Here is a 27,464-nt window from a genome sequence, read left to right as displayed (position 1 = left end):
TTATTATTATCTATTATTATCATTATTATTACAGTTACTATTATTATTGTTATTATTATTAATATTATTCTTCCATAAATCTAATAATTCGCTTGTGTTATCTATATCCATACAAATTTATTTACAGGAGATGCAACAAGAACAGTATTAGCTATGCCGGCATTATTAATTTCTTGATCTGTATGCTGATACATTGAAAATTTTAAGTTTACTAGATATTATGTATTAGTCTATCACCAACTAAAAAGAATAAGTAAATTGACTCTGGCAAAAAAAAAGAAAAAAAAAAAAGAAGTGCTTGACAATTGAATTAAAAGTTAAACTTTACAACTGGCATAAGTTTGTTATGTATCTAAATATTTTTGCATACAATGTAATTAATTATGTCATGCATATTCTAGAAGAGATATAGGCCTAACCCCTACACTATTCACTACAAATTTGTTATTTCACTTTTAAGACTGCCTCAAGCCTAACAAATTTGAAAGTATCACACACAACTTCTTTTTAATGATAGTAAAAGGATAACATAATGTAAATCATATTTCAGCTTAAGCTAACAACCTAATATCAACTTTATAAAAAGCCTCGTTTGAGTTGCTTTAACATTAGATATAAATCTTACAGTCAACCATTTAATAATAAATCAAGCAACACTGATTTTATACACTTGAAACTTTCACCTGTCACATTTTATTGTGTAATACATATAGGTACACGCTTTTTCTGGATAAACATTAAAAATAGTTAAAATTGGCACCATGTTTTTTATACGAAAACAAACAAATATTCCGGAACATTTCTTTGTTCTGGGTTTTCGGGGCGGTACAAAAGTTCCTTAAATTTTCCGTGAATTTTTGTTCACACCAGAGAATATTTGTTCATGTTCCATGTTCCACGGAATGTTCCATCAAATATCCCCTCGTGTGAATCGCATATTAGGAAACTGAAAACTGAATGGAATTTCTCCCAATGTAGTTTCTCAGGACTACCTATGTTTAGGCAGATTTAATAGCGAATAACTCAGACGAAAAATGATTTTTCCTTACGTTAGCGAAAACAAAGTAAAGTTGGGATTAAAAAGATCCGCTTTACAACAAAGTACTGATCCAAGTACGAAGTTTTGTTCGCTGTAAAAATTTTGTTAAAGTTAACAGAAACTTTAAAAACACAAACATGCTTACTGAAATCTCCACAAAGTAAGAATCAAAATTTCCGAATTGCAAATTGCAATAAATTTTTTGCATCTAACACCGCTGATTAATTTTGATGAAAAAATTTCAATGACTAACTTAACAATAATAAATTATAAACATTTAAAGAGGAGAGAATCATGTTTCCATGGCATTCTTTTTAACTACGCCCAATTTTAAAGCTCCAGTTGATTTAGCACGTTTTTCTCGGTTGGCTTGTTCTCGCTGAACTTTTCGCTCCTGCTTTTTTCGTTCTAATAATTCTTTGCTCGAGCTTTTTTCTGATGGGTCTCTCTTATTATTTTCTTCTGTTTCTGTAATCGACGTATCTTCAAGATCCCCCCAAGAAGTATCGCCCCAACCGTCTTCAAATTGTTTTTCGATAGGAGGTACATTTTTTATCAATTTATTTGATAAAGGTTTCTAAAAAAAAACAACAAAAAAGTGGTCAACTTACAACGGAAAAAAATATTAAAACGAAGAAAAGAAAATGAGCAAGTTTTTTTAAAAAAAAATTACCGTTGATAAGTCATGTTGCATATTTACAGTGTTGTTAATAGATACTACTTTGGTCAAATTACTCTCAAAAAAAGATTCTTGTTGCTTTGTTTCACCTGATTTATCATCTTTTTTAGTGGAAAACAGTGCCTAAAAAATGTTTTTCGTAATATTAATATTTATAAACGATAGTATATTACTTTTACAGTTTTTTTGATCAGAATAATCTTGCTTTGATTCTTATAAAAATTGCTTCAAATTACAAAAATTTCCTTTAAATATTTAAATATTTGATAATGATAGTTGGAATTTTTTGACCTAAGCAGATCACTTAACAGATGCCAATTTAGACAACCAGGAAATATACATTAGAAAAAAAAAGGTCGCAGGCGCATGAAGTATTTTTCTTTTTTGAAAACTGAACAATTTTTACGATGCCAGTCATGGTTAAGATTCCATCTTGATATGAGGTTTAATTAAATAAAGTAATTTAAACCACAAATGAATCAATATATACAAAAACGTTCTAAGTGATTTTTTTTAATATTTGACTTTTTGATGAAAATTCGTTCTTTGAAGACAGTTCCACCATTGTATAGTAAAACATTCTAAGTCAGACCTCTCCGTACACGTTGAATAGAGAACTGAAATATTGTCTGTAAACTAAAAGGTTCTAGGTCAGTGACTTAGGTTTTTGTTGGCAGCACTGAGAAAGCCGCTGTGTTCTGCTGGTAGCTGTCAGATGTTTTTAATTCAATTTTTGTTTTGTTTTGGTTACAAGTTTGAGGTTATTTGGGCTTATTTTATTATTCATCATGTTGTTTTAATGAAAAAGACTTATAATGGATGAAGAACCTAGTACAAGCAGTGGAAGAAAGGTTTAAAATGAGGCTATGTGGAAAAGGAATAGTTTTAAAGAAGCTAGAGTGAAAGGTAAATAGTATATTGACTACAAAGGAAGAACTGTACCTGCTACTATTGTTGGAACTGATTGCAGGTGAGATTTGTATGGCAAATTCGATACCCAATTAGCCTTTTAATAACTTGTTTAGGCCTATCATAGCCTATCATGCAACATGTTTTCATAAAAACGTCTTAGACAAAACTAATCCAACACGTTCCATATCGTTCCATTTAGGCTAGTGAATTGACCTTAAACAGTAGCCAAATGTTATAGCCGAATTACTCAAACATCATTTTTTAGAGTTTGGCTACGGCATTTAGGCCTACCTCGAACATTTATATTTGTATAATCTAATAAGATATTTTGCTTTCAGATGCTAGAAGAAATGTACGGAACGTCTAAAAAATCAGAGCGACGAGATCTTCGCACGCATGAGATCGTTAAAGACAAAGAACGAGCAAGATGTGTTTCTACAATCGTTAGGGTTTCTACAATCGTTAGGATTACTAGGTTTCTACAATCGTTAGGATTACTAGGTTTCTACAATCGTTAGGATTACAAGCATAAAGGTGAAAATATACGGACCCAGACAAACTCTTGTTGCACCTGTGAGGAGCTTAATTTAAAATTACAAAGCCCTCATCTCAGTAATGCAGCAAAGAGAAATGCTGCTGAACTGATGCTGCACAACTCCTAAATGAAAGCAACCTGGACACAAAACAAAATGAACCGCATGTCTTAGCGATAGCATTTGACTACATGCAGAATATCCCTTTACCGATAATATCAGCCTAAGAAACCTTTTACCTCAGACAGCTATCTGTTAACCTCTTCTCTGTTCACGATGTGAAATGCAATAAAGGTCATGATTATGTGTACCATGAAGGCACAGCCAGAAAAAGCCCTATTGAGGTGTACTCTTTTGTGTATAATTACCTAATGTCTGCTTCTCCACAGTTTACTGAAGTCCATGTCTACTCAGATAACTGTGGAGGCCAAAATAAAAACCATGCACTAAATAGAGTCTTTTGGCTCTCAGAGATACTGGTCGATTTGATCGAATCGAGCAGTACTACCCGATAAGAGGTCACTCGTACCTACCATGTGACTGGGACTTCGCGGTAATTAAGAGAAAGCTGAAAAGGTATGACAGGGTGTACACCAGATAACTGAACTTATGATTACTTCTAGTACTACTGGTAAGTTTACTGTTGAAGAAGTCGCAACAGAAGATATTGTAGATTTTCGAAAGTGGTGGCCAACATTCTACAAAAAATCTTGCATTTCGGAAGAAACACGGAGAAAGAAAGTTCCTGCTGAGGATAAAATACGTTTTGGAATAAGTTCTCTGATGCAGGCCACTCATTGATGGGCTGATGGTCCAAACTTACAAGATGTCTCAAATCGTCAATGGCATCGTTGAGTTTCCGCAAAATATGTGCTACCCATTGAGTAATGTTCCGATAAAAAGAGTGAAACTATAGGATATTAGGAAGCTAATGCAATATGTTCTGGATAAGTTCAGTGGTTTTTATGATGAACTCATGAGCTGGCCAACAACCGACGAGACGAATGACGGGGAAGAGGAACACGATATCCAGTGAGGTGTCTGACAAAGGCTTTGTGATCGGTCCTTTTATACATTGTGTGATTTAATATGTGTAATAGTTTGACTTTTGATTTTTAATAGTTATTTGTACAAAAAATGAATGAATATATAAAAGACAAGCTTTTTGTTATTATCCTTAACACATGTAAACAAAAAGGTTCTAAGTCAGACAACTTAAACTATGTATAACACATATATATATATCACAAATTTTAATATATATTTTAACAAATCTAATATTTAAAGATGTCAAAATGCACACAATTTTTTTTTTTAATTTATTAAAGTAATATTTTTGGATTTAATAAGCTTTTTTTCGTTCCCCGAAAAAATAGTTTTTATGACTTAAAACGTTTTTGTAAACATCGATTCAAATAGAGACATTACAAATGTTATGGTACAGGGTGCTTATTCACCAAACTTTCGTAACTTTTGCGCAGCTCAACTAAGGTTACGGAAATCGTAAGTTCATGTTACTATTTGGTATTCACTAATGTTTCGCAGCATTTCCGTAAAGTTAGGGTTGCGCATAAGTTGCGCTGAACTTACGCAAAAAAACAACCGAGTTGATTTTTCTTTTAATAAACCAAGTTTCCGTAATTATTTTATCAAAGCATATTTTTCTGAAGATGAATTCATATAAATTCTGTAAGAAAAAAACAAAATTATTAGGAAACGTAAGAAACGTAAACTGGTAAAATAACAAGTCGTTATCAAGTTATAAAATAACTGAATTTATGATATATTATTAACATAAAATAAATTTGTTCATAGTTAGATAAAGCAAGTTATCTACACTCTTTTTTGCTTAAAAAATTAGCACATTATTTAAGGCATTTAACTACCAAAACAATATATGCAATAATATTAAGCAATTTTGCAAACCTTACATTCAATTTCATATAAAAAAAGAGGAAAATAGGGCTTCAGATTCAGGGCTTTCGAGAGCGTCAATGGTGCCCGGGTCAAAATTGGAGAATAGTGCCTCTTTTCAAGCCAAGAAATTTCAAAATTTAAAGTTTTGCGAATCCAGCAATTATCAATTTCTGACGCAACACATTGTATTTCTGCGTTACTATCAATTCTCTGGATAAAGCAGTAGAATAGTAATGACTCACTAATCAAAATTGACATTTGAATCAACATTTGGTTTCTTGAATGGAAAGATCATCATTATCCAACCAGATGAATGAAAACATATTGCCAATAATCGCCATAAATCTTGAATTAATCTGCTGAATCAGACTATCCAAACCAATATTAAAAATGTTCTATTCGAATTCTTTCTTTTGGTTGTCATGGAAATGGGCTGTGTTTGATGCCTCATCGTGAAAGCGTTTCGGTTTACGCTTTCTTTTAGTAGCGAGTTCAGTTTGGAATCCTAGGGGTCCAGCTACAGCTACAGTCTCTTGAAAAATCTGTGACCAAGATCCCCTAATCCGTTTAAGTCGCTTACATTTTAATAAGACTTCAAAGAAATTGAGAGAATAAAAAACGGGGCACAAGTAAAAGATTTTTGATATCACTTTCTCAGGTTTAGCAGACGAAAAATGAGGTCAGCATACTTTTTCGTTCATAGATTCTTATGCCACCTATAAATCTAATTGAATGTTATTTTGTGATATTTTTACAATTCGTACATTTTTATTCCGAATACTAAAGTTTAAACCTCAAATACAAAAACTAAGCAGGTTTCACATTGTTAGTTATTAAAATGTTTCCTATTTATTGTAAAAAAAAAAAAAAAAAAAAAAAAATTACGATGGGCCCTCCCTCCCTCTCGAAGGCCCTGTTTTACAATTTTAGAAAAGAAGGTCTGATTTACAATTACATTATAAAGAATTTGTAACTTTTGACATTTAATATACAATTAAACTTGCCATAAATATTTACTTCTATCATAAATATAATGTAATTAAACACACCTAAATAATTAACAAATTGTATACGGAAAACAACATAACATTTCATGGGGGCCTGCAAGATTTTTTGATGTTTCCGATATGACACTTTTAGGTAATGTGCAAACTCTGTACTTTAGTATGTTAATGCTACTTTATTATTTATACATTGCCTTCCCATTTGGTGTAGTGGGGCGAACCTTTTGATGTATTCTTGTTCTCAGACTCCAATCACTTCTTTATATTTGCAAATCAATCTCGTTTAACAAAAACATGAACATACTTCAGCTTATATGCCTAAAAGTGTCATATCTAAAACAAAATATCCTGTGGGCACCCATGCAACATTTTAACATATCATCGCTTTCGACTTTATGAGAGTTTAGAACTTGATAACGGCTTGTTATTTTATCAGTTTACGCTTCTTTACCTAGTAATTTTATGAATTCATCTTCAGAAAAATATGCTTTGATAAAGACTTTTAATTACGAAAACTTCTAAGAAAAATCAACTCGGTTGTTTTTTTGCGTAAGTTCAGCGCAACTTATGCGCAACCCTAACTTTACGGAAATGCTGCGAAACATTGGTGAATACCAAATAGCAACATGAACTTACGATTTCCGTAACCTTAGTTGAGCTTCGCAAAAGTTACGAAAGTTTGGTGAATAAGCACCCAGAGCTTGAATATGATTTTTCTGACCGACTCGATTGAGGAAAAAGAAATCGAGCAAAATTTACCTTAAAACTCAAAACTGCTTAGGAAAAATGAAACCTTGTCCTGAAATAATATTTCAAAATACAACAAAAAAAAAATATATTTCTATTCTCAATCTACAATTGCAAGCTTAATTGCAAGTTTCACTTGGTTCACAAAAAAAATGGTCCAGTATCTAAATCCCCGTGATCTGTTTGAACAGTTATCAATAACCCGACAATCACTATTCGCACAATTTTGTGAGGAAATTAAGTAAAACCCTGTGAATAGCGATACAATCTACTACTAATATTTATCACCCTACTGCTAATCATTTACTTCAATATTCACATACTTTTAATTTTGATTTTTCACTGTTGAATTCCCAGTCATCATCTTTACCCCAGTTTCCATAATCACTGTCACTGCTTCCGTCATGTTCTTCCGCTTCTTTCTAAAATATGACAAACAACCTGGTTAAAAAAACAATACATTACACTGATTGCCACACACCTAGTGATATAAAAATAAAAAACCACTAAATAAAAGTTAAAACCTTCCATTCAGACTCATCACAACTCCATGCATCTGTATAATCTGATTGATGGTCAACAATATCTTCACTAACTTGTTTATTAACTTCACTTTTTTGCTCTTTCTGTTGGTTTTCTATTAAAAAATAAAAAATAAAAAATAAAAAATAAAAAAATCAGCCAGTAAAAACGTAATAAAAAAACATACTTATACATAAATATCTATCATAATATATTGATAATAAGAAATAATGAACACCTTGCGTTTTAGATGCAGCACTAACAGAAAAACTGTCTTGAGGCTGAAGCTGCTGTTGTTGTTGATAGAAGCGAGATGTTAATGATGTCACAGCCCACCCTGTCCAAGTTGACTGCTGATTTGATGGCTCTATTTCTGTTCCTTTTTCATAATAATAAAAAAAAAACTTATTTCAATAAAAGAAAATGTTTTGAAAAAATGAATTTGGAAAAATTGTCTTCTAATGATTTAAAAATTCTTTTTACCTTGATTGTTAACTTGAGTGTTAGAATCTTTAGAAAAAGCCTCCAGCTTTTCAAGAAAACATTTTATAAGCCGAAAAGCCTAGAAAAAAAGAAGACAAGTATCCTCAAAAAAAATCTATAACTAAAAATTTGCTGCCAAAATTCTCCCCTACACTATCATCACTATTGGTAAAAAAAAACAGTACTTTTAAGATCTTGCCTAAAATAAAATTATGGATCCTACATTATCTCTGACACTTTTTTCTTGATCAATTGTTAATCCACAAACTGAAGGTAGTATTTTGTGAGCTATTTCTTCCTTAGAATAGTATTCTTGAGTAGCAGATAAAGCCAGAACACCAGCTGATCGAGCAGGAGGGAAAGGATCTCGCAATGCTCTTGTAAATGCAGGAACTAAAACTTTTTTTCGTGTCTAAATGAAAGCCATGCTTTTTTGAAAAAATCTGTAGCAAATCTAACATACAGTGTAAAAGTGAAATAATACTTACAGATTCAGAAAGATAGAGTGCAATTTTTCCAAGACATACAGTAGTGTTTGTTCGTATACCTGGCTAAAATAGTAAACAAAACATTAGTTTTAAGAAATGAACCAATCACATAATTATATATATCAATTAAATAATATATCTTACTGATTACTTATGATTTTTAAAAAATATTTAGATATGTATGTTAATTATTAGCAAAGGTTTTTAAAGATATGAATATTTTAATTTTGCCCCGAATTGGCTTTTTGCAACAAAATTTCTGCCAAATTTAATGATTGTTTAAACCCTGCACTATGGGATAAAATAATAAAAATTGATCACAAAAATCAAAAATTACAATTTTTTTATTTTCAATTTAGATATGATTTTTTATTAACTAGGGATTATAGAAATTTGTAGCTAAACAAACTTTGAAAATATCTGTCACGGTATTCATATTGTAGGTTATCGAAATTGATATTTATTAATTAAAAAAAAAAAAAAAAGAAAATTTCTGATATTTCTTGCAAAAAATTTGCACAAACAAGTAGAAGCTTTTCCCACAACACATATTTAATAGTTACAAATGTGATTCTTAGCAATTGATTGCAACTGATCAGATCTATATTTCTCCACGTATAAAACATTTTAAGAAATATTTAGAGATACGGAATTTGGGGTTATTACCATATTTTTGGCTTTACAAGACCCGCATTCTTTATAGTATCAAAAAGTATCAATTATTTTGGTACCAAATGAAAGGTGAATACTCTGGGTTTCAAAAAGGTTAAGGTTATATACCCCTCAAAATCCCCGTTTGAGAGTTATAGAATTTCAAACAGAATGATGGAATTTCACAAAAACCTCAATTTGAGGGGGGAGTAAACTTTATAAAGTCATTAAAGCCGATCAAAAAGATATTATTGAATCAAATTTGAAATTTGTTGATGAATATAAATAAAGTTTAAAATTAAAAAAAAAATAACAAACTTGACTTATTGCCCTCATACTTGGGGCTGGGGGGCTAACATTTTGGGGTTTTTGTTGTTCCCAGTCTCCAATCACCGCAATTTGCGTAGCATCCTCATTCCTTATATATATGAACATACTTAAATATGGAGTTTTCTTCATGTTTCAAAGTTGCTTAGCTCAAACATCAAAAAAAATTGTCTACGGCCTTGCTAATACATGCATGTGATCATCTTTATAATTTGATTTTAAATCAAATATTATTTCTGAAAGCCTACATGCACAAAATATTTATTTAAGTATAACTCGTTTTTAAGTAAAAATTCTTACTGCCCTTAACCCTTTAGCGCCCACCAGGGCTTAAAATTTTCAAAAAACTCCAAAAACTTCAAAAAGCAATTGTTTTAGGGCCTAGATTATGAATTAAAAAATAAAATTTTAAAATTTCACTAGCAAACCCAATTTTGTCATTGTAGCATATGTGATACATATAAATTCAGATAGCATTTTGTGATAGTTTTAAAAAGAGGAAACTCTCTTAAATACTTCTAAAACTTACATGTGTTATTAATTTAAAATAAAATAAACAAATAAGCTTTAATATTCGTAAAAAAACAGGAAAAAACTCTCTTTGAAAATACCTTGTCTGACAGCAATCATCCGATTTTTAAAAAGACAATTTTGATGTGTTTTTAAGTCTTGATTATCTAATTATATTAACCTAGCTAAATCAGATCAACAAAAATATGTTGTAAATATGCTACAAAAGGTGTTTTTGAGATCACTGTGTTGACAGGATGGCCATAAAAGGTTTCTGAAGTTATGTAGCAGATCTGCTACACGGGCGCTAAAGGGTTAATTGTCACGAACATATGGACTTTGAAAAATTTGGTTCCTTCTGCCATGAAACATATTCCTTATCAGTAAGTATAAATGGTTCAAAATGCCTGCCTCTCTTCATAAAATTCTTTGTCATTCAAAAAACATTATGACACTACCATTATCGCCTGGATTTTTTGGTGAAGAGGGAGCTGAATCTTGTAATAAGTACTATAGGCAGAATCGTAGATATCATTCTCGAAAGTGTTCTTGTAAAAGTAATTTGCTCGATGTTTTTTATCTAGCATTAGATTCATTGGACCCTATAGTGTCTTCAGCAAAACTGGATGTGAGAATGAAAAGGATTAAACATCAGGTATCAGGTGCTGTCAAAAATTTCCTATTATTTAAAAATTATGAACAAGAAGCTGATTGGGACTCTACAACTGAGGAATCAAATTTCGTGGATTTAAATTAAGGTTCTCTTATTGACTATTTTGAAGATATGGACTTAGATATTTAGCAGTAAATTTTTCATATTTGTTAATTATTAAATAACTGCAATATCTACCTACTTATAATATCTTATAATATAATTCTTAATGCCATAATAAAAAACCCAAACTATTTTTCATTTACTTTTTATTGAGAACATTTCAAAAAATTGAAAATTGGATGGAGTTATGCAGAAAGGAACCAACCCACAAAATCCTTTCTCAGGACTAAGTCCAATCTTCAAATCTCTAATTTTGCAAATATTCTGATGAAAACCAATATGGGGTTTTTGTAATGACATTTACAGGCATAAACAAAAAAAATAATTATCACAAATATATTTGTATACTTTTGTCCCATAGTGCCCTGGTTGCTGTTTAGTGTGCAGTATAAAGCTGAAAATTGGTACTCTTATAGATTTTAAGAAAAAGAATCCAATGAAACTACTTAAATTATTTCAAATTAAACAGAAATCTTTGAATTTAAAAACTTATTATGAAGTTAACTTATTATTATGGACAACCTTAAGTAAAAAAATGCCAATACAACCCAATTTTTTTTTCCAAAATTTTATTTAAGAATTCTTCTAAAATAGTTTAGATAATCTAATAAAAAAAAATTGAGAATGGTCTGTTTGTATTACATAATAAGGTAACTTAGAATTTAAGTCTTTTTTGTATTACATAATAAGGTAACTTAGAATTTAAGTCTTTTTTGAATTCTTTTAATATTTTTTTAGGTCAAAAATCTCTGTCTTGAGATGACACAAGTTCAAAGTTACAAACTGTAAATCAAGATGGAAGTTTTTAGCTGCTGTATCCAAGTCATTAATCAATTGACACTTTTAATAAAAAAAACTTAAAGTTAAAAAAATCAAAAGTAAAATTTAAATACTAACCCTAACACCAGAATCTTGCTGAATGGGTATTTTTGTGACATAACAAGTTGCCTTGCGATAGAATAGGTGGTACAGTTAAGAAGACAAAAGCAAGAGCCATTTTATAAAGACAATTTGACCAGCAAATATTGAGTATCAATACTACACTTGAATTTTGTAATGGCAAAAAAAACTACATTTTGTGAAATACTAAGGACAGCAATTTTACAACAACTTAAGGAACAACTTGATGATGGATAAAACAGTTCCAGGCACAAGAGTTTCCCACTATTACGAAACCCATTTCAACTTTTAAAAAATGTTTTAAAAAAAAAGTAAATATTTGTAGACAGCTTTGTACTGTTTAAAGTAGGAGTATTAGCAGCAACTGATATTGTGACTATGCTAAACCTAAATGATTTTTTTTGCAAGCAGGTACAATTTGTTTTGGTGGCTTGGTATGGTCAATTAGATTAATATTACTACAAATGACTTCCTTTAATGCACCCTGATGGTCCATTTTAAAAGTTCTCATGACCATCCAGTGATCAGATCTTTTGGATGTTATTGGTAAATGTAATCACAATAGAAAGTGTTCTAATAACAAGATCAGGAGAGATTTATGCCATTGAAATTGATGACTTAAAGATTTTAACAGGTAAATTTTAATGTCTTGAGTTTTATATATTATGTTAATATTTTTAAAAAAATGCTTTTTTTTTCTAATAACTTTAATGAGTTATTTGATAAGTGTAAATTTCATGTTTTATTTGTGATAAATTAGGGTACATTTGAAATCATTTTATTTCATTTTTGATAAAGACCATTCTCCAATTCCTTTTTACAGCGTAATCTAAACTATTTAACAAGATTTTTTAAAAAAATTTAAAGAAAAAAAGCTAGATTTTTTCATTTAAGCTTGGTCCAATAAATTTATTTTATTTTTAATTTTAAAGATTTGAGAGATGATGAACCTGGAGATAGAAATTGGGATTCAAATTGTTCAATACACAAAAAATTTGTGTATGAATTTTAGAAAATCTATCTAGCATTGTACACATGATACTCCATCATGTTTTGCAATCATTTGTAAGTTCAACTCTTTCCAATGTGATGTTTTTAATAGATAACTTTCAAAAAACAAGAACAATTTTTTGAATTTTTTTAAACAAACTTTGGAGATCCACATGAAGATTTGGTAGTTGTTTTCTTTTAATAAAATCATTATCACTATCCTCACTATAGTTAACATACTCTATATATGCGTTTTGTATTATTCTCTTTGTTATCTCAGTATAAAATCTCATACAGTATGCAAAAAAAATAATCGTACACTTCAAAAAAAATCATAATTTTAAAGATTGCATCAAAAAAATGAGTTTTCCGTTAAAATACTTGAAATTTTTTTTTAGATATCTTATCAAGTATTGTTTAAAGAATTTATTTGGGTATTGGTGAATTAATTGCTTTTCATACTTATTGAATTTTACACAATTGATCTAATGATGCATAAAATTGACTGCAAAAAAAATAATCGTACAGTTAAAAAATAATGTCATACTAATCAAATTTCATGAAAGTTAGTATCAAGTGGGGCCTCCTTTGGCCTTGATGGTCTCAGCTAGACGATTTGGCATTGAGTTGACCAAACTTTGAGTCTCTTTTGTTATTATATTATCCCATGCGCTCATTATAGCTTCTTTCAAGTCATCTTTGCATTTAAATGCTCGGTCACCAATTTTTCTGTCCAAAATATACCACAAATTTTCTATAGGATTCAAGTCCGGACTTTGAGATGGCCATTCCAAAACATTAATGTTGTTTGTTTCAAAGTATACCTTCATTTTCTTAGCGGTATGTTTTGGATTGTTATCCTGCTGTAGTGTAAAATCGTTTCCCAATCTTAATTTTTTAGTAGATGGTCGCAAAATGGCCTTGAGAATTTCACAACACATTAAAGCATCCATTTTTTCATCAATAAATGTCAACTTCCCCACTCCTTTCCAACTCATACTACCCCAAACCATAACATTTCCTCCTCCATGCTTTATACTACCTTGCACATAACTTAATTTATAAGCTTCTTCTTTTTTTCGCCACACTTTCTGAACTCCATCTGATGAGACAAGGTTGTATTTTGACTCATCTGACCACAAAATTTTTTTCCAATATGATATCGGCATTTTTTCGTACTTCTTTGCAAATTTTAATCAACGTTTCATCTGCTTTGCAGTTAAAAAAGGTTTTTCTCTAACACCTCTACCTCTATATCCTTGTTCTCTAATACGATTTCTAATTGTTTTAGGGGTTACTGTGATATTGTGATCTTCTTGAACTTTTAAAGCTAATTTAGCTGCCGAAACAAATCTATTTTTCTTCACATTAATGATGATATTGTGATCAATTGCACTGGTGGTCTTGGGTTTTCGTCCTCTGCCAGCCACACTAGCAACGGTTCCGATCAGATAATGCTTCTTAACAATTGAGGACACTGTTGTAAAAGGAATTCCTGTTTCTTTTTGGATCTGACAGTAGGATTCTCCTTGATTTTTCAAATCAACTACGAGGCTTTGTTGATGGAGAGACAAATGTTGTTTTCTTGACACCATTTTGCTGAAACACTATATTTTATTTCTAGACTGAAAGTGTATTTAAAAAATTACTATTTTCAATTTTACTAACTAGTTTGATCGTTCAATTTGCTTGATTTATGCTAAAATGACGACCTATTTTGTCAGCGTATGATTATTTTTTTTGCAGTCAATTTTATGCATCATTAGATCAATTGTGTAAAATTCAATAAGTATGAAAAGCAATTAATTCACCAATACCCAAATAAATTCTTTAAACAATACTTGATAAGATATCTAAAAAAAAATTTCAAGTATTTTAACGGAAAACTCATTTTTTTGATGCAATCTTTAAAATTATGATTTTTTTTGAAGTGTACGATTATTTTTTTACATACTGTAGCTCTCTTAGTAATTTTGATTACTTACAGAAAAAATGGAAAAGAAGAAACTATCTTCCAATTTATCTTTGTAAATAAAAAAGAAATAAAAAAACTAGTTTTTAAGCAAGAAGACCAAGTTTCTTTCTCTACAATTCCCCCCCCCCAAAAAAAAAAAAAAAAATTTAGTAAACTTGCACAATTGTGAGCATTTCCAATTTTTACACTGAAATGTTTTCAACACTTAAATATTCAGAAAATTCACATATAAATGTTCCACATTTTTTTATAGAACCATGCAAATTTACATTTAAATAAAGTTGTAAACTAAAAATATTAGGAATTATATTTTTTTTAAACACCAATATGTAAAGCTTTATGTGCATCATAAAATGTTTCATATCTATAAAATACATTAAATGATTTCATAGTTAAAGATAAAATATTGAAGGTAAGGAATTTCACCTGTTCATCCATCTGTAACTTAGCAAAGTATTTTAAGAGCTGGTTGTTCATAGTTTTTTCTGATAATTTCGGAGCTAACAGAAGCATCGCCTGAACAATTGACAAGTATAAACTTAGACATATGAAAAATCAGGCTGTGGCTGATTTAAAAAGAAAAAAAATAAAACATACAATAGTAAACTAAAATTAATAAAATTAAAAAAATATAAAGTTGTTTACAAAAAAAGATTGAGAAGAAAAATCTTTTTAAAAAAAAATTGTGATTAAAAAGTTTAAGAAGATAAACTAGTGATTAAAAGCTTACAAAGTTGGTTTCATAATTAATATTTTCTTGCAATTATTTACTTAATTGACAACTATAAATCTTGATTATCAAGCAGATTAACAACATCAACTTTTGGGGGATGACTTTATACAACAATACGAGGAGAAAATTATTATTCAATGGAATATTTAAGATGGATGTATTTAACTTCTATTATATTTTAAATTTTGTTATTGTGAAGATTTATTTTGTTGTTTTTTTGGTGAAGTTCTATTTATTGATACTATGTTAAGTTTATTAAAAAACTTGAAGTAAAAACAAACGGCAAAAATTTTTGTTTCATAATCTAATAAAATATGCAAGAGCTTAAAAACGAATTTAAATAAACATCTGTGATGCCTTGCAACACTTTGGCATTTCTTGATAAAGTTAAATTTACTTATGTTATTAAAAACTAAAATAAGTAAATTTAACTTTATCAAGAAATGCCAAAGTGTTGCAAGGCATCACAGATGTTGCTGCAGCCAATCTAAAGAATCACAAAGTGGTATCAACAAATATAATATTTTGAATAAATTACAATAATGATAAAATTACATATTGAAAAAAAATTACTTCTATTGCATTTTAAATATATTTTGAAAAATTCATCAAAAGAAACTATGTTATAGTTTCTTTTTCCAGAAAACAAATATGTTGATCATATAATTCCAAAAAATAATTGAGCTGCTGAAATTACAGGTGAGATCATTCCAGCCTTAAAAGAAGCAACCTATAGACACTCTTCAAGCAATAGTATGTGATGAAACAAACAACAATACTGGTAAGAACAACAGCATATTGAGAAAAAATGAAGAACAGTTGGGAAGACCACTACAATGGCTGGTTTGTCAATTACACGAAGGAATTAGCATTTAGAAAATATTTTTCACATACTGATGGTGGACAAATGACAGGACCTGCAACATCATCTGGTGTCATTGCTAAAGCAATAATGTTCAATCCAAAAAACATCCCACTTGTTGACTTTTTTTTTTCCATTTCTGGAAAGGTTGTTGATATTTTTGATGAGGTCTGTAAAGATCTCAGCACAGATCAGGGATATCTTCTGAAAGCATGCAAAATATGCATGTAGGATATCATTCAAGTCAGTACATGGTATTTCTAAAGTAAAGCCAACCAGGCAATATAAATTATGCAAGATGGCTCACAAAAGCTAGCTGAGTCTTAAATTTGTTTATGTCAATAATTGTAGAGACTAGCTTGTTTCATAGTTAATGTCTATGGTCCTACATGGTCTCACATAAAATTTCATAGTGGATGTCAAGTTATTGGACAGGTCAGATTAAAGAACCATAGCAATGTTGAAATAAGAAAACTTATGGATGTTTCTGAATTTTGAATGCAAAAAAAAAAAGAAAACCTGGGAGTTGACAGGTGACTTTGTTGTTAGAAGTGACTTGTTAGAAGAACATTAGCAAAAAAAGTATTGAGTCTTTCTTTGCAATTAGAAAGCCTATTGATCCTATTGACCATGGATCAACACAAAAAATGAAGATGGTGCAAAGAACATTTGCAATTAGCAGTGACCATTTGAAGCAACTTTTTAAACCAGTATTGGTTAAAGATGCCAAGTGAGATGTACATGAAACTTATTGAATGAAAATAGAGTCAAGTTCTTTTTTGCTATGTAAAATGCTTTTGCAAAATCTATTTAATTTAGTTGTATTTTTGTTGCTATAAATCAATTGTAAGTGTTTTCTAAATTTTAAAGTTTAAAAAAAAATGTAAGTCAAGTTGAACTTGTCTAATACATGCTATAAATATTTTCCTAATCATTTTTTTAAAATAATCATACTTTTGAGGATGGCAAAACTTAAAAAAGCTATTGATTTGAGCCTGACTGGCCTAAGCTCACAAAGTAGTAATAAAATTTTATCAAAATGATACCTTCACAGTCTGTTCACGCATAACAGGTAAAGTATCACCAAACCCAGTAGCCACACATGCAAATATCTGATTGTCAACAACATGAGGCTGCAGATGTTTAATAAACTTCTCTAACTATTTTGATTAAAAAAAACAACTTTGAATATTAAAAGAAGAATGAACAACATTAGGAACTTTACAAATATTACTACTTAATTCTCCACAAAAATCTTTAATATACAACAAAAAAACATTAATATATTACAGAAAAACTTTTAATATACGCCAAAAAGTATTTAATGCACTCCACAATCTTAAAATGTTTACACATGCTTGAAATAAGTTTTTTAATTAAACCAATACTGGTAAGCTTTTGATAAAACCTTTAAACTGCTGTTTAAAGAGCCAATAGAAGAACTAAATTTTATTGGTCCTAAAAAAACAATGATAAAAAATTGCTGACCTGCTGAAGCAGTTGAATTCTTGTTGCTCTATCATTTGAGGAAAACAGCTTTATAATACAAGGAAGTATCTTTGCTTGATATGATGACTCATCAAGGAGAAGTCCAACCTTCAGTAAAGCATAGACATTTGAAAAAATAAAATTAGTAGAATTAAATTTTAAAAGTTTGGTTATGTCTTTCAGAAAAATTAGCCTAACAACATGAAATATTGGGCTGGCAATACATTACCAGAACCTAAGAGAATCTTCTCAAAAATTATGGCCTGGATCATGTTGAAACCAACCAGGCTCATGTTACATACAAGACCTCCATACAACTTATCAGTTTTAACACTGATGGTATCAAGCCATCCATAACTCTTTTGAAAATTACCTTTGAGGAGTTGTTAATTTTATAAGTTGAATATGTTTGCTACATGCACTGATCAGCCACAGCCTGATGTCTGGATATCATTTTCACAGGTATCAAAAAATACTGTATGTATACCAAAGTAGATGCTCAGCCAAAAAATTATAAGGCCATGGCAACCCAAGATACAAATATGTCAAAAATGACCTTAGAAAATTTGCTATACTTTGACTAAGAAATTCTCATTCATCAAACATACTTGGCACCCAGAGGGTTATTGTTGTTTGTCTATTGTTAACAAGTGATAAACAATAAGTTTGAAAACATTATTTATAGATGATTTTTAAATTTTTTTTTATCAGGTTGTTTCAAACTCTTTCTTACTTTTTAAAATCATGTTTTGGAAACCAACAAAATAAAAAGCATACCTTGAAAAGTGGTGAGAGAATTGCTGATCCAGCAGCTGAGAACTCAAAAGCATTTAGAAGTTGAGGAAGTATTTTATATATACAAAACTGTTTTGGAAATGAATCCAGGTTTTTATCCAAGGAGGAGTAGAACTCTTTCTGTTCTGATAAATCCTTTATCTAAAATTATGATGATCAGATCATTTAAAATGTTCTGATGAATCCTTTATCTAAAATTATACATGATCAGATCATTTAAAATGATATCATCAAATATTTTTAAGTACAAAAACTATTCAGATCAATATAAGTTAAAGCAATATCTACTAAGCTTCAACCACTACAACTGTATTCTAAACATATAGGTATTATCAATAAGTAACATTTTTTCATAGTTTTCATATGAAAAAATGTTTTGTAATGCTGAACATGAATTAAATACTTGCTTGCAAAAATCTTTTAGAAATAAAACAGGTTAACTGATTGATATCATTTTGATGAATAACATTCAAACCTAATTCTTATATACAAAATAAAAAACAATCACTACATTATACAACAATACAAAAAAAAAAAAAAATCATAAACTTTTTAAAAATAATTTATTTGTAATGTAGAGTAAATCTGTGTTAAATAGGTCATGGCATATTTTGGGTCACATCTCTGCATTTGAATACTGCATTTTACGAAGTGTTGAGTAGTTCCCAAGACTTTGCAAATTTAATATTAACACATTTTTCCAAAATGATCCAGTTGTCACAATATCTTCTTTAAATATTTTCTTTAACAAAATAAAAAATAACAATGGAAAAAATATGAAAATATGCATTTTAAAAGCTTTTTTTGAGGCACAATTCAAAAAATATATTTAGAATACAGGAAGATGCCAAAAATTAGGAAAATAAGTATTTTAGAGGGTGCAAGCAGAATTTAACAACCAAATCATGTTTTTTTAAAAATTCAATTTTTTCAGGAAATATTGATTGCATTTGAATAAAACTAACTACTTTTTAAAACTGGATTAATCTTCTTTACTTTATAAAACCACCTAGCACATCAATGACTGCTTCATCATGGCCATGGAACCTGGTGCAGCTATTGATGATTTCTTGGTATTGTATGGGGACTTGTTGGTCTGTTTTTCAATTGTGCCCCACACAAAAAAGTCTATAGGATTTAAGTCTGGTGAGTTTGGCAACCAAACTTCAGAACCAAAATAACCACAAATCTTTTCATCAGAGAAAAAACCAAATTAACAGCAAGGGGCAATTAAAATGGTTGAACAGTTTAACAGAGTTGTTTAGTCAATTTTTTTAGCCTTTTCAGTTAACAGCTGGCTTTTTCTCATCTTGTATGACATAGTTTTCTGCCACACAGGTCCTAATCATTGACTCAGACCTTCCCAAGTCACAAACAATTGACCTTATTGACTTGAGTTGATCTATCAACTATAATTTCATAGTCACCTTCAGACTTTTTTTAACTCTTTTTCACCATCCAAATCTAACTTTTGTTCACTTTTAAGAGTTATGCAATATGGATACATCATGCCTGTCATGAGTTGCGACTAAAACACTTTTTCTTTTCTATGATAGTGGTATTGAAAAATCATTTTTTGAAGTCATTTTTCAAACAATTATTTCACAAACAAAATTTTAAAACTGTGAAAAAAGTACACAAATTTTATGATTTTTAAACTCTGAATCAACCATTCTAAATACATAATTTTTATTTTTTTCCACTATCATTTATTAATTTGTAAAGAAAACATTTTTTTAAAATGTCATGAAAATCAGATCATTTGGGGAGACCAGGTAAATATTAAATATGCAGTATCTTAGGAACTACTCAATATTTTTTATTGAAGTTTAGCATACAATGTTTCCTCATAAAAAGGAATCTAGTGTTAAAATGAAATAAAAATGAAGGCACCATGGTTCAATAGGCCGTGTGATTTGATGTGGAATTACCCAAAAGCTAACTAACAATCAAGCTAAAAGTTCAAGTAAAAAAATTTAAATATTATTAGAATCAGAATTTTTTCTTCTGTGAGAAAAAGTAAAAAAATAGCTTCATTTTCTTAGTTTGGAAAGAGTGTTCTTTCACACTTTCATGAAATAGTTTAATTCATTACCAATCCTCTACATCAATCTACAATATATTCACACTTTCATGAAATAGTTTAATTCATTACCAATCCTCTACATCAATCTACAATATATTCACACTTTCATGAAATAGTTTAATTCATTACCTATCCTCTACATCAATCTACAATATATTCATCACTATTATCAGCAACATTTATTAAGAACGAATAAATCTCATCCTTGTAGAAACTGCCTGGCTGTAACTCAAAGAATTTACAAAAGTCGGCTTCGAAATGGCAAATATCATCAAAGTTCTTTTTTGACATCTAAAATTGTAGGGCACAGAAAACATGATTGGAGCAATGTCTGAAGAACATGGCAGGTAGGGCAATATCTCCCATCCCATTTCTACAAGCCTAAGACATATCCATTTTGTTATGTGGCTACACATTGTCACCTTGAAAAAAAATCATTAGGTGCTTTGGCCACATTTGAGTCACTTTCTGTCTGAGTCATTCCAGTTGTTGACAGTAATAGTCAGCCATTATGGTGGTGTTGGAAAGAAGAAGCTCAAAATGACAACATGAACTTCTTTTGATGAGGATCTGCTTGGGCTCTGCTCTTATGCCTGCTCATCAGCATCAACCCACTTATACTTTCATGTGTGGTTTACATAAAGTACCCTGATTAGAGTGTAGATGCTATGCGATGGCATCCTGCTCCACCAGTTTGCCTAGCCCATCAGAATCAACTTCAGTTAAAGAACCAGACCTTGGACAATCCTAAAGTTTAAAGTCATTGGTAAGAAAATGTTGAAACCAAATTTGACAAGGGCATTTGGTAATACTGCCTTAGCCTAGGGCTTAGCATATGTTATCTTTGGCTTCACTAAAGGAATGACCGAGCTGAAACTCATGACACCAATTCACAGATGAAAGCAATTTTAATGACAAGATATCTGTCATTTGTTAGAGAGGGTCTAGGTGAGCAATTAAACTTACTGCTAACAAAGATAAATCTAGTTATACTGTTAACAATTGTTCAGCACTGATGGAATCTTTTTACAATAATTTATTGTATGTGGGTAAAAGGTAGGTCTACCAGTATGAAATATAAAATTTCTACTTTTGGCTGGATGGAAAATGATACATCTATTATATGGTTACTTAAAGTGTAATAACATAACTTAAAATGCCTTTCAACTCACTCTTCACATATTTTGCAACCATTAAACATAGATGTCTACTGCCATGTTAAGAATATATGGAGAAAAAATATATGGAGAAAAAAAAAATTAGTGAGTATTGCAACTTAATGCAAAAACTTGAACAAAGAAGATTTTCCGACTGGCAAAGCTTTCACTATTTTGCATATAATAGCTGAATAAAAATAAATCAAGATATATTAAAGATTAAGCAAACTTTCAATCCACCTACTATAACTGAAATACCATCAACACTTGCATTTTAATTATACCAGTGTCATCATCTATACCAACAAACCAATATGGCCAATTTTAAGAAGCATTAAATCAGACAATATTGGAAATTGAAACCATGTTAAAAATTTTTCTACAAAATCAAAACAATAGACACATTGAAAAAAGGAAAATTAAAAAGCTGAATGGCATATATGTGACAGAAGGGTGTGCTGTAGCTGTTATCAAGAACAAATAAGGTTACTAAAAATTTGCAGAAAAAGCAAATAAAAATATTAAATACAATGCACAAAAACATTTCATGAATATATGGTAGCATATGGGATGTCTATATGGGGTCACTGGTTGTGCAAAAAAGTATTACTTATTGTTACTCATTCTTTTTAAAAAGAAAACTACTTAGATTTTAGAGATTTTTTAAGATAGATTTGCATTTTAAGTTCTGTATAACTGAAACTAGAATAGTTCAAGCTTAATCAACAATATATGTTTTTAAATCAGATTCATAACTATATGTGCATAACTCCTACTTTTTCCTTTCTCCATATAGAACTAACCCTATCAAAGCATTTCAAAAATTTAACATATAGATAATGATTTAAAGATCTAATCTTACCTGAATTTCTTGTAAAAACTGATTTGCTTTGACAAAATCATTGTCTAAAAACTGTCCAGATTTTAGGCAATTTTCAAGAAATATTTTTGGATTACTTCGAGATTTAGGATTAGCACTGACCAAATCACAATAATGAATAACTAGTAGTTTTGGTAACTATAAAAATATGGAAGAAATATTATTAACAAATTTCTATATTATCAAACACTGGTTGAAATCCTAATTTTTTCAATCCTAACCAAGGATAGAGCCAAGGGACCGAGAAATCATCGTTGGCAGAATATAACAATTCTAAACCAATAATATCTAAATAATATCTAAATCAGCTGTCACCATTGAATTTTGTGTGTAGCTGTTGATGAAATTCAGATAATTAGAGTTTATGTAAAGAATTTTTATTTAAAAAAAATTACTTTGTTTATAATTTTAAGATCAGCAGGTGCATGAAGTGCTCCATTATAAATCTCCCAAATTAAACAACCCAATCCCCACGAATCTGTAGACCTGCAAAAATTTTTACATATTTAGATGTCTTCAGAGCTTGTAAACTCAATTTTTTGAAAGAAAAAAAAATTATAGGTGTAAATAATTTATGATTGTGACATTAAATAAAGAGGAAAAAAGAAGTTAACTATTTTAACGATAATTTACTTAACAACACAAAAAATAACATTAAAGTAATAATATTACTGCTAGAACCTTATCATACAGTTTAAGATTATTAAACAAATTACATTGTAACCTTAGTAAACCTGTTACAGTAGTACGATTTTTAAAGAAACCATTAAATAATTTACTAACTTTGTTAATCTCAAAATAATAGAATAAAAGTAAATAAACATCTTAAACTTAAAAAATGTTTTCAAACAAAAAGGAAAATATTACCAAAATTCTTTCTTAACATTGGATCCTTCAGGGGTGTTATAACAATGTAATTTGGGTAACTTAACCACTGGATCTGTGTTGACAGCATGCATATACTCCATACCTGCTAGTTTCCATTCTCCATCAAGACCAACATAAATTGAGAAAATATTAACATTTTCATGAACTAAATTGCAATCATTGACAAGGAAACTCAAACCAGTCTAAACAAAAAGCAAGTTTATAAAGTTCAAAAAATTAAAACTCAAAAAATATAGGATGATAGTACTTAAAAGAATTTGTAAGCTCGGTTTTAATATTCAGTTGAAGTTCGGCATTAACATTTAATTGAAGTATGGTCTTAATATTCACTTGAAGTTAATATTCTTAAATTGAGACTTTATTTGAAGATATCAATTATAAAAGTTAAGACTCTTCAATTAATAAAGTTAAAATTGAAGAGCTTAACTTTTAATTTTTACTTTAAAGTTCTGCATCTTCAAATCTATAAAAGTTTTATTTGTTTAGTCAAATTTAAAGCGGTACATAAAAAGGTCATTACAAAACATGGCTCATTATGAAATATATAGTTCATATACTACAAGTTATTTTATGTTCATATGCTACAAATTAAGAGTTTCAATAAAACAAAAGTTTACTAATCCTGGACCTTTTTTTAACATTGTGTATTTAAAATTTACATATTATAGATATGAATTTTTATTAACTACATATGAAACTCTTTTAAGTAACTCTTGATCAAAGTAACTCTAGATCAAATATTACTTTCTGATACAAAGCTGGTGACCTCTCAACTCCCTAACTAACATTTCCTGGAAAAAATGCCTGATATAGTTAAATAAACCAACAATGTACATGAAAATTTTAGAACAGCCTCACTGTTTTAAGTGAAAATGAATGGGATTATTACAATTTTGTTTTAAGTATGGTTCACCTAAATACATTGTAATTAAACCAATTAGCAATAACTTCTATTAATTTAGTACTCAAAGACAGTTGAATTTGGTAAAAAAGGTAAAACTCTTGTAATCTTGAGGATGGAAATTTTTTCTGTTCCAATTTTTTACACTCAGTTGTACACTATTCACATGAAAATTTTTCTCTTTTCGCAATTGTATTGTTTGCTGCCAGATTTGCAACAGATTACTGATGAAAGCTTTTTTAATTAATCAATCAAGCGGCATTGGTGCTGAATAACTAAACACTTGTTCCTAAAACAATACATGTTAACTTCAAGCAAGCTGTCATTTAACCAACACAAAGTTAGTTTAGAATGCAGGTAGAGATTAATTATTGTTTATTTTAATTATGACAAAGTTTTTTGTCTTCAAAATCATTCTTCTATTAGAGATTCCAAAATCATCTGACAACTTAAATGCCTTACTTTACTAGCACCAATTAGATCAGATCTAATGTCTGCTGTAAAAACAATTTCACAATGCTTATGATAAACTTTTTTTTTTTATTGATTTTTCATGTTTCCTAAGTTCAAAAAAACAAAGATATCTTTCTTAATTAAAATTGTAATAAACAGTTAAATATTTATTCCAATAATTTGAAATGAATTTAAAACAATTTTTTATATTTATCTTTTTTGTTTTGCTTTGAGTTTGTAGGAGAAAGAAATTCCATTTTTTCTTTTTTGGTATTTGAGCTGGAAGGTATGTAACTAAAAAAACAATTACAGTAATAAAAATAAATTTTAAAAAAATGCCCCAGTCCCATTTAATGTCCTTAAACCACATTTTGAGTGGTCTGGTTTCCAAATTTTGAGTGATTTTGGTTTGATTACTTAAGTCATGTTTCCTTATTTCTTCTTTATTAGCAAAGAAAACATTCATCTCACTTAATGCTTTTCCTTGTTATTTAAAAATTTCTTTAAAGTCCTTTCTTTGTATGCACTAAACTTGAAACAAAAAGTTTTTTTTTCATCATAACTTTCTTCATCAAACATCTATCAAACATTATTTGGTGAGACATAAGTCAAGTGACTGGAAATCCCAGTGTTCAAAAAATTTTAGCAGAAAATTCTTTTGAAAATTAAAAGTGAAATTTTAAATCAAAATATTCACAATGAGAGCATTTGTTGGTCATAATAATTGTTTTGAACATGTAGAACTGTTTTTCATTGCTTTTTCTTGAATTTAAAATGAAACAGCAAAAAAAAGTATGGTTTTTTAAAAAAAATCTAAGCAAAAAATACATTCAGGACATGGTCCAAAATAACTACTTCAAATTATTAATGTTCCTAATTTTTCAAGGATTTCATTAAAGAAGATAGGTAGGAGATGAGATAGACATAAGATTTAAACAAAGGTTGGACAAATAAATGAAGTCTGGAATGAATATTTTTATAAGTGATTAAAAAAGTCAAATGTGTATTTAGAGATTTTTTAGAAGTTGTCACAACAAAATATTAATGTAAGTAAAAGTAAAAAAATTACAGTAATTTGATAAATTCCCCATGATATCAGATTTGCATTTCTTCCATCATCCTCATCAAGAAATGATATTAAAGGCATAACAGGTTCAGTTACCATGTACAATATGGTTTCAGACTAAAAGTAATTTAGTTTTAAGAAGAAAGTACTCAAACTATTGATCCAATTTGCAAAAGAACAAATCTTGATTCTTTATTACTTTGCCTAATGTAATATGTGTAACACTCACCTCAAACCCATCTAAAAACTTTATAATATTTGGATGGCGCAAAGTTCTTAAGCGTTTGTAGGCAGCTTTTGCTAGATAAAACTAGGTAAGTAGAAACAAGACAAGAAGTAATTAGAATTAATAAATATACATAATTAAAGATTACAAATATAGATGAAAGACTTAACATTATTATGACTTAAATCTCTTGAAAGTTAGAGTACTAGTTTCTATAAAAATAAAATTTTAATTTAAATGATAACCATTATGTTACTAATATTTATAAAATATTAACTTCCTATCACCAATGTGAAACTTTCTTTATGCCACAACTATTTACTTTTACCATTTTTTAAATTTTGTTAGCTGATACAGAACAAATACTATTTTTAAATACAAAATAAAAATATAACCTCCTCAGGTGAAGTAGACTTTGCATCACTAATAAACACAGAAACAGGATCACCAGTGGTCTAGCAGTATTAAAGAGAAGTTATAATTGTTATTGTCAATACTATTATCATTATTATTACTATTATTACTATCATTATCATTATCATTATCATTATCATTATCATTATTATTAATATTATTATCATTATTATTATTATTATTATTATTATTATTATTATTATTATTATTATTATTATTATTATTATTATTATTATTATTATTATTATTATTATTATTATTATTATTATTATTATTATTATTATTATTATTATTATTATTATTATTATTATTATTATTATTATTATTATTATTATTATTATTATTATTATTATTATTATTATTATTATTATTATTATTATTATTATTATTATTATTATTATTATTATTATTATTATTATTATTATTATTATTATTATTATTACTATTACTATTACTATTACTATTACTATTACTATTACTATTACTATTACTATTATTATTATTATTATTGTTATTATTATTATTATTATCATTATATAAAAATAGAAAGATTTTAACAAAATCTTTTACAATAGAGGACTCACTCTTTTTTTCCCATGATGTAGACTCCATACAGACTTTTCATCAGAAGGCGAAGAAACTTTATTTTCAATGTCAAAAAGAAAATCTTTACCAGGTCCTTGCCCAACTTTGCCAATAAGATTCCAAAAACCTTGCATTTATGCTTATTTGTTTATAAAAACATTATTAGTTCTATAGTTTATAAATTAAACAAATATAAAATGCATAGCTGCAGGCATTTAAACAGTTAATTTATAAGCAATAAACAATTTTATAGGGATAATATAAGAATACTTTTTAGTTTATTCGGTTGTCAAAAAAGTAAGAAAACAACCATTATGTTAAATTTCTGTAAGCTTTTCACATGAAATTGCAGATGAAAAAGATTTTTATATACTGCTATAACTTGTAGTAAGAACTGTTTCTGTCATTTTATTTTAATAGTATAATTGCAGTAATAAATTATGGCAACTCCTCATTCAGTAAAATCATTAATACAAAT

General features: G+C 28.9%; 1 protein-coding gene across 2 annotated transcripts; it reads right to left on the bottom strand.

The window, feature by feature from the left end:
- Positions 1–1,108: 1,108 nt before the first annotated feature.
- On the bottom strand, positions 1,109–27,156 carry LOC145183704 (N-terminal kinase-like protein). Of its 2 annotated transcripts, XM_090084919.1 has the most exons (19): positions 26,986–27,156; positions 26,383–26,442; positions 25,991–26,071; positions 25,765–25,878; positions 23,321–23,523; positions 22,849–22,939; positions 22,436–22,591; positions 18,313–18,471; positions 17,536–17,643; positions 17,094–17,207; positions 14,879–14,968; positions 8,325–8,387; positions 8,060–8,248; positions 7,837–7,915; positions 7,592–7,732; positions 7,356–7,468; positions 7,155–7,253; positions 1,713–1,841; positions 1,109–1,616 (listed from the first exon to the last, which is right to left on the bottom strand). In XM_090084919.1, exons 1-19 carry the CDS (start codon positions 27,118–27,120, stop codon positions 1,332–1,334), a joined length of 2,409 nt encoding a protein of 802 aa, XP_089941045.1. In that variant the 5' UTR covers positions 27,121–27,156; the 3' UTR covers positions 1,109–1,331. The 2 variants fall into 2 exon arrangements, 1 of the variants encoding a protein (XP_089941045.1); XR_016451730.1 differs by lacking the exons at positions 1,109–1,616; positions 1,713–1,841; positions 7,155–7,253; positions 7,356–7,468 and having other exon boundaries at positions 7,711–7,732; positions 8,036–8,248.
- Between the last annotated feature and the right edge of the window lie 308 nt (positions 27,157–27,464).

Source organism: Hydra viridissima, unplaced genomic scaffold (assembly GCF_058129835.1).
Source record: "Hydra viridissima isolate aposymbiotic clone 2 unplaced genomic scaffold, HvirCarnegie_v1 scaffold_4, whole genome shotgun sequence".
Lineage (NCBI taxonomy): Eukaryota > Metazoa > Cnidaria > Hydrozoa > Anthoathecata > Hydridae > Hydra > Hydra viridissima.
The sequence above is the reverse complement of the archived record's forward strand: the minus strand, read 5'-3'. Positions and strand labels throughout refer to the sequence as shown.

Excerpts from the sequence above, each read along its gene's own strand:
- LOC145183704 (XM_090084919.1), bottom strand. The coding sequence starts at position 27,120 with ATGCAAGGTTTTTGGAATCTTATTGGCAAAGTTGGGCAAGGACCTGGT. Across the intron at positions 22,940-23,320 it reads AATGTTAAGAAAGAATTTTG|GTCTACAGATTCGTGGGGAT; the intron begins GTAATATTTTCC and ends AAATTTTTGCAG. Across the intron at positions 17,208-17,535 it reads GAATTCAACTGCTTCAGCAG|TTAGAGAAGTTTATTAAACA; the intron begins GTCAGCAATTTT and ends TAATCAAAATAG.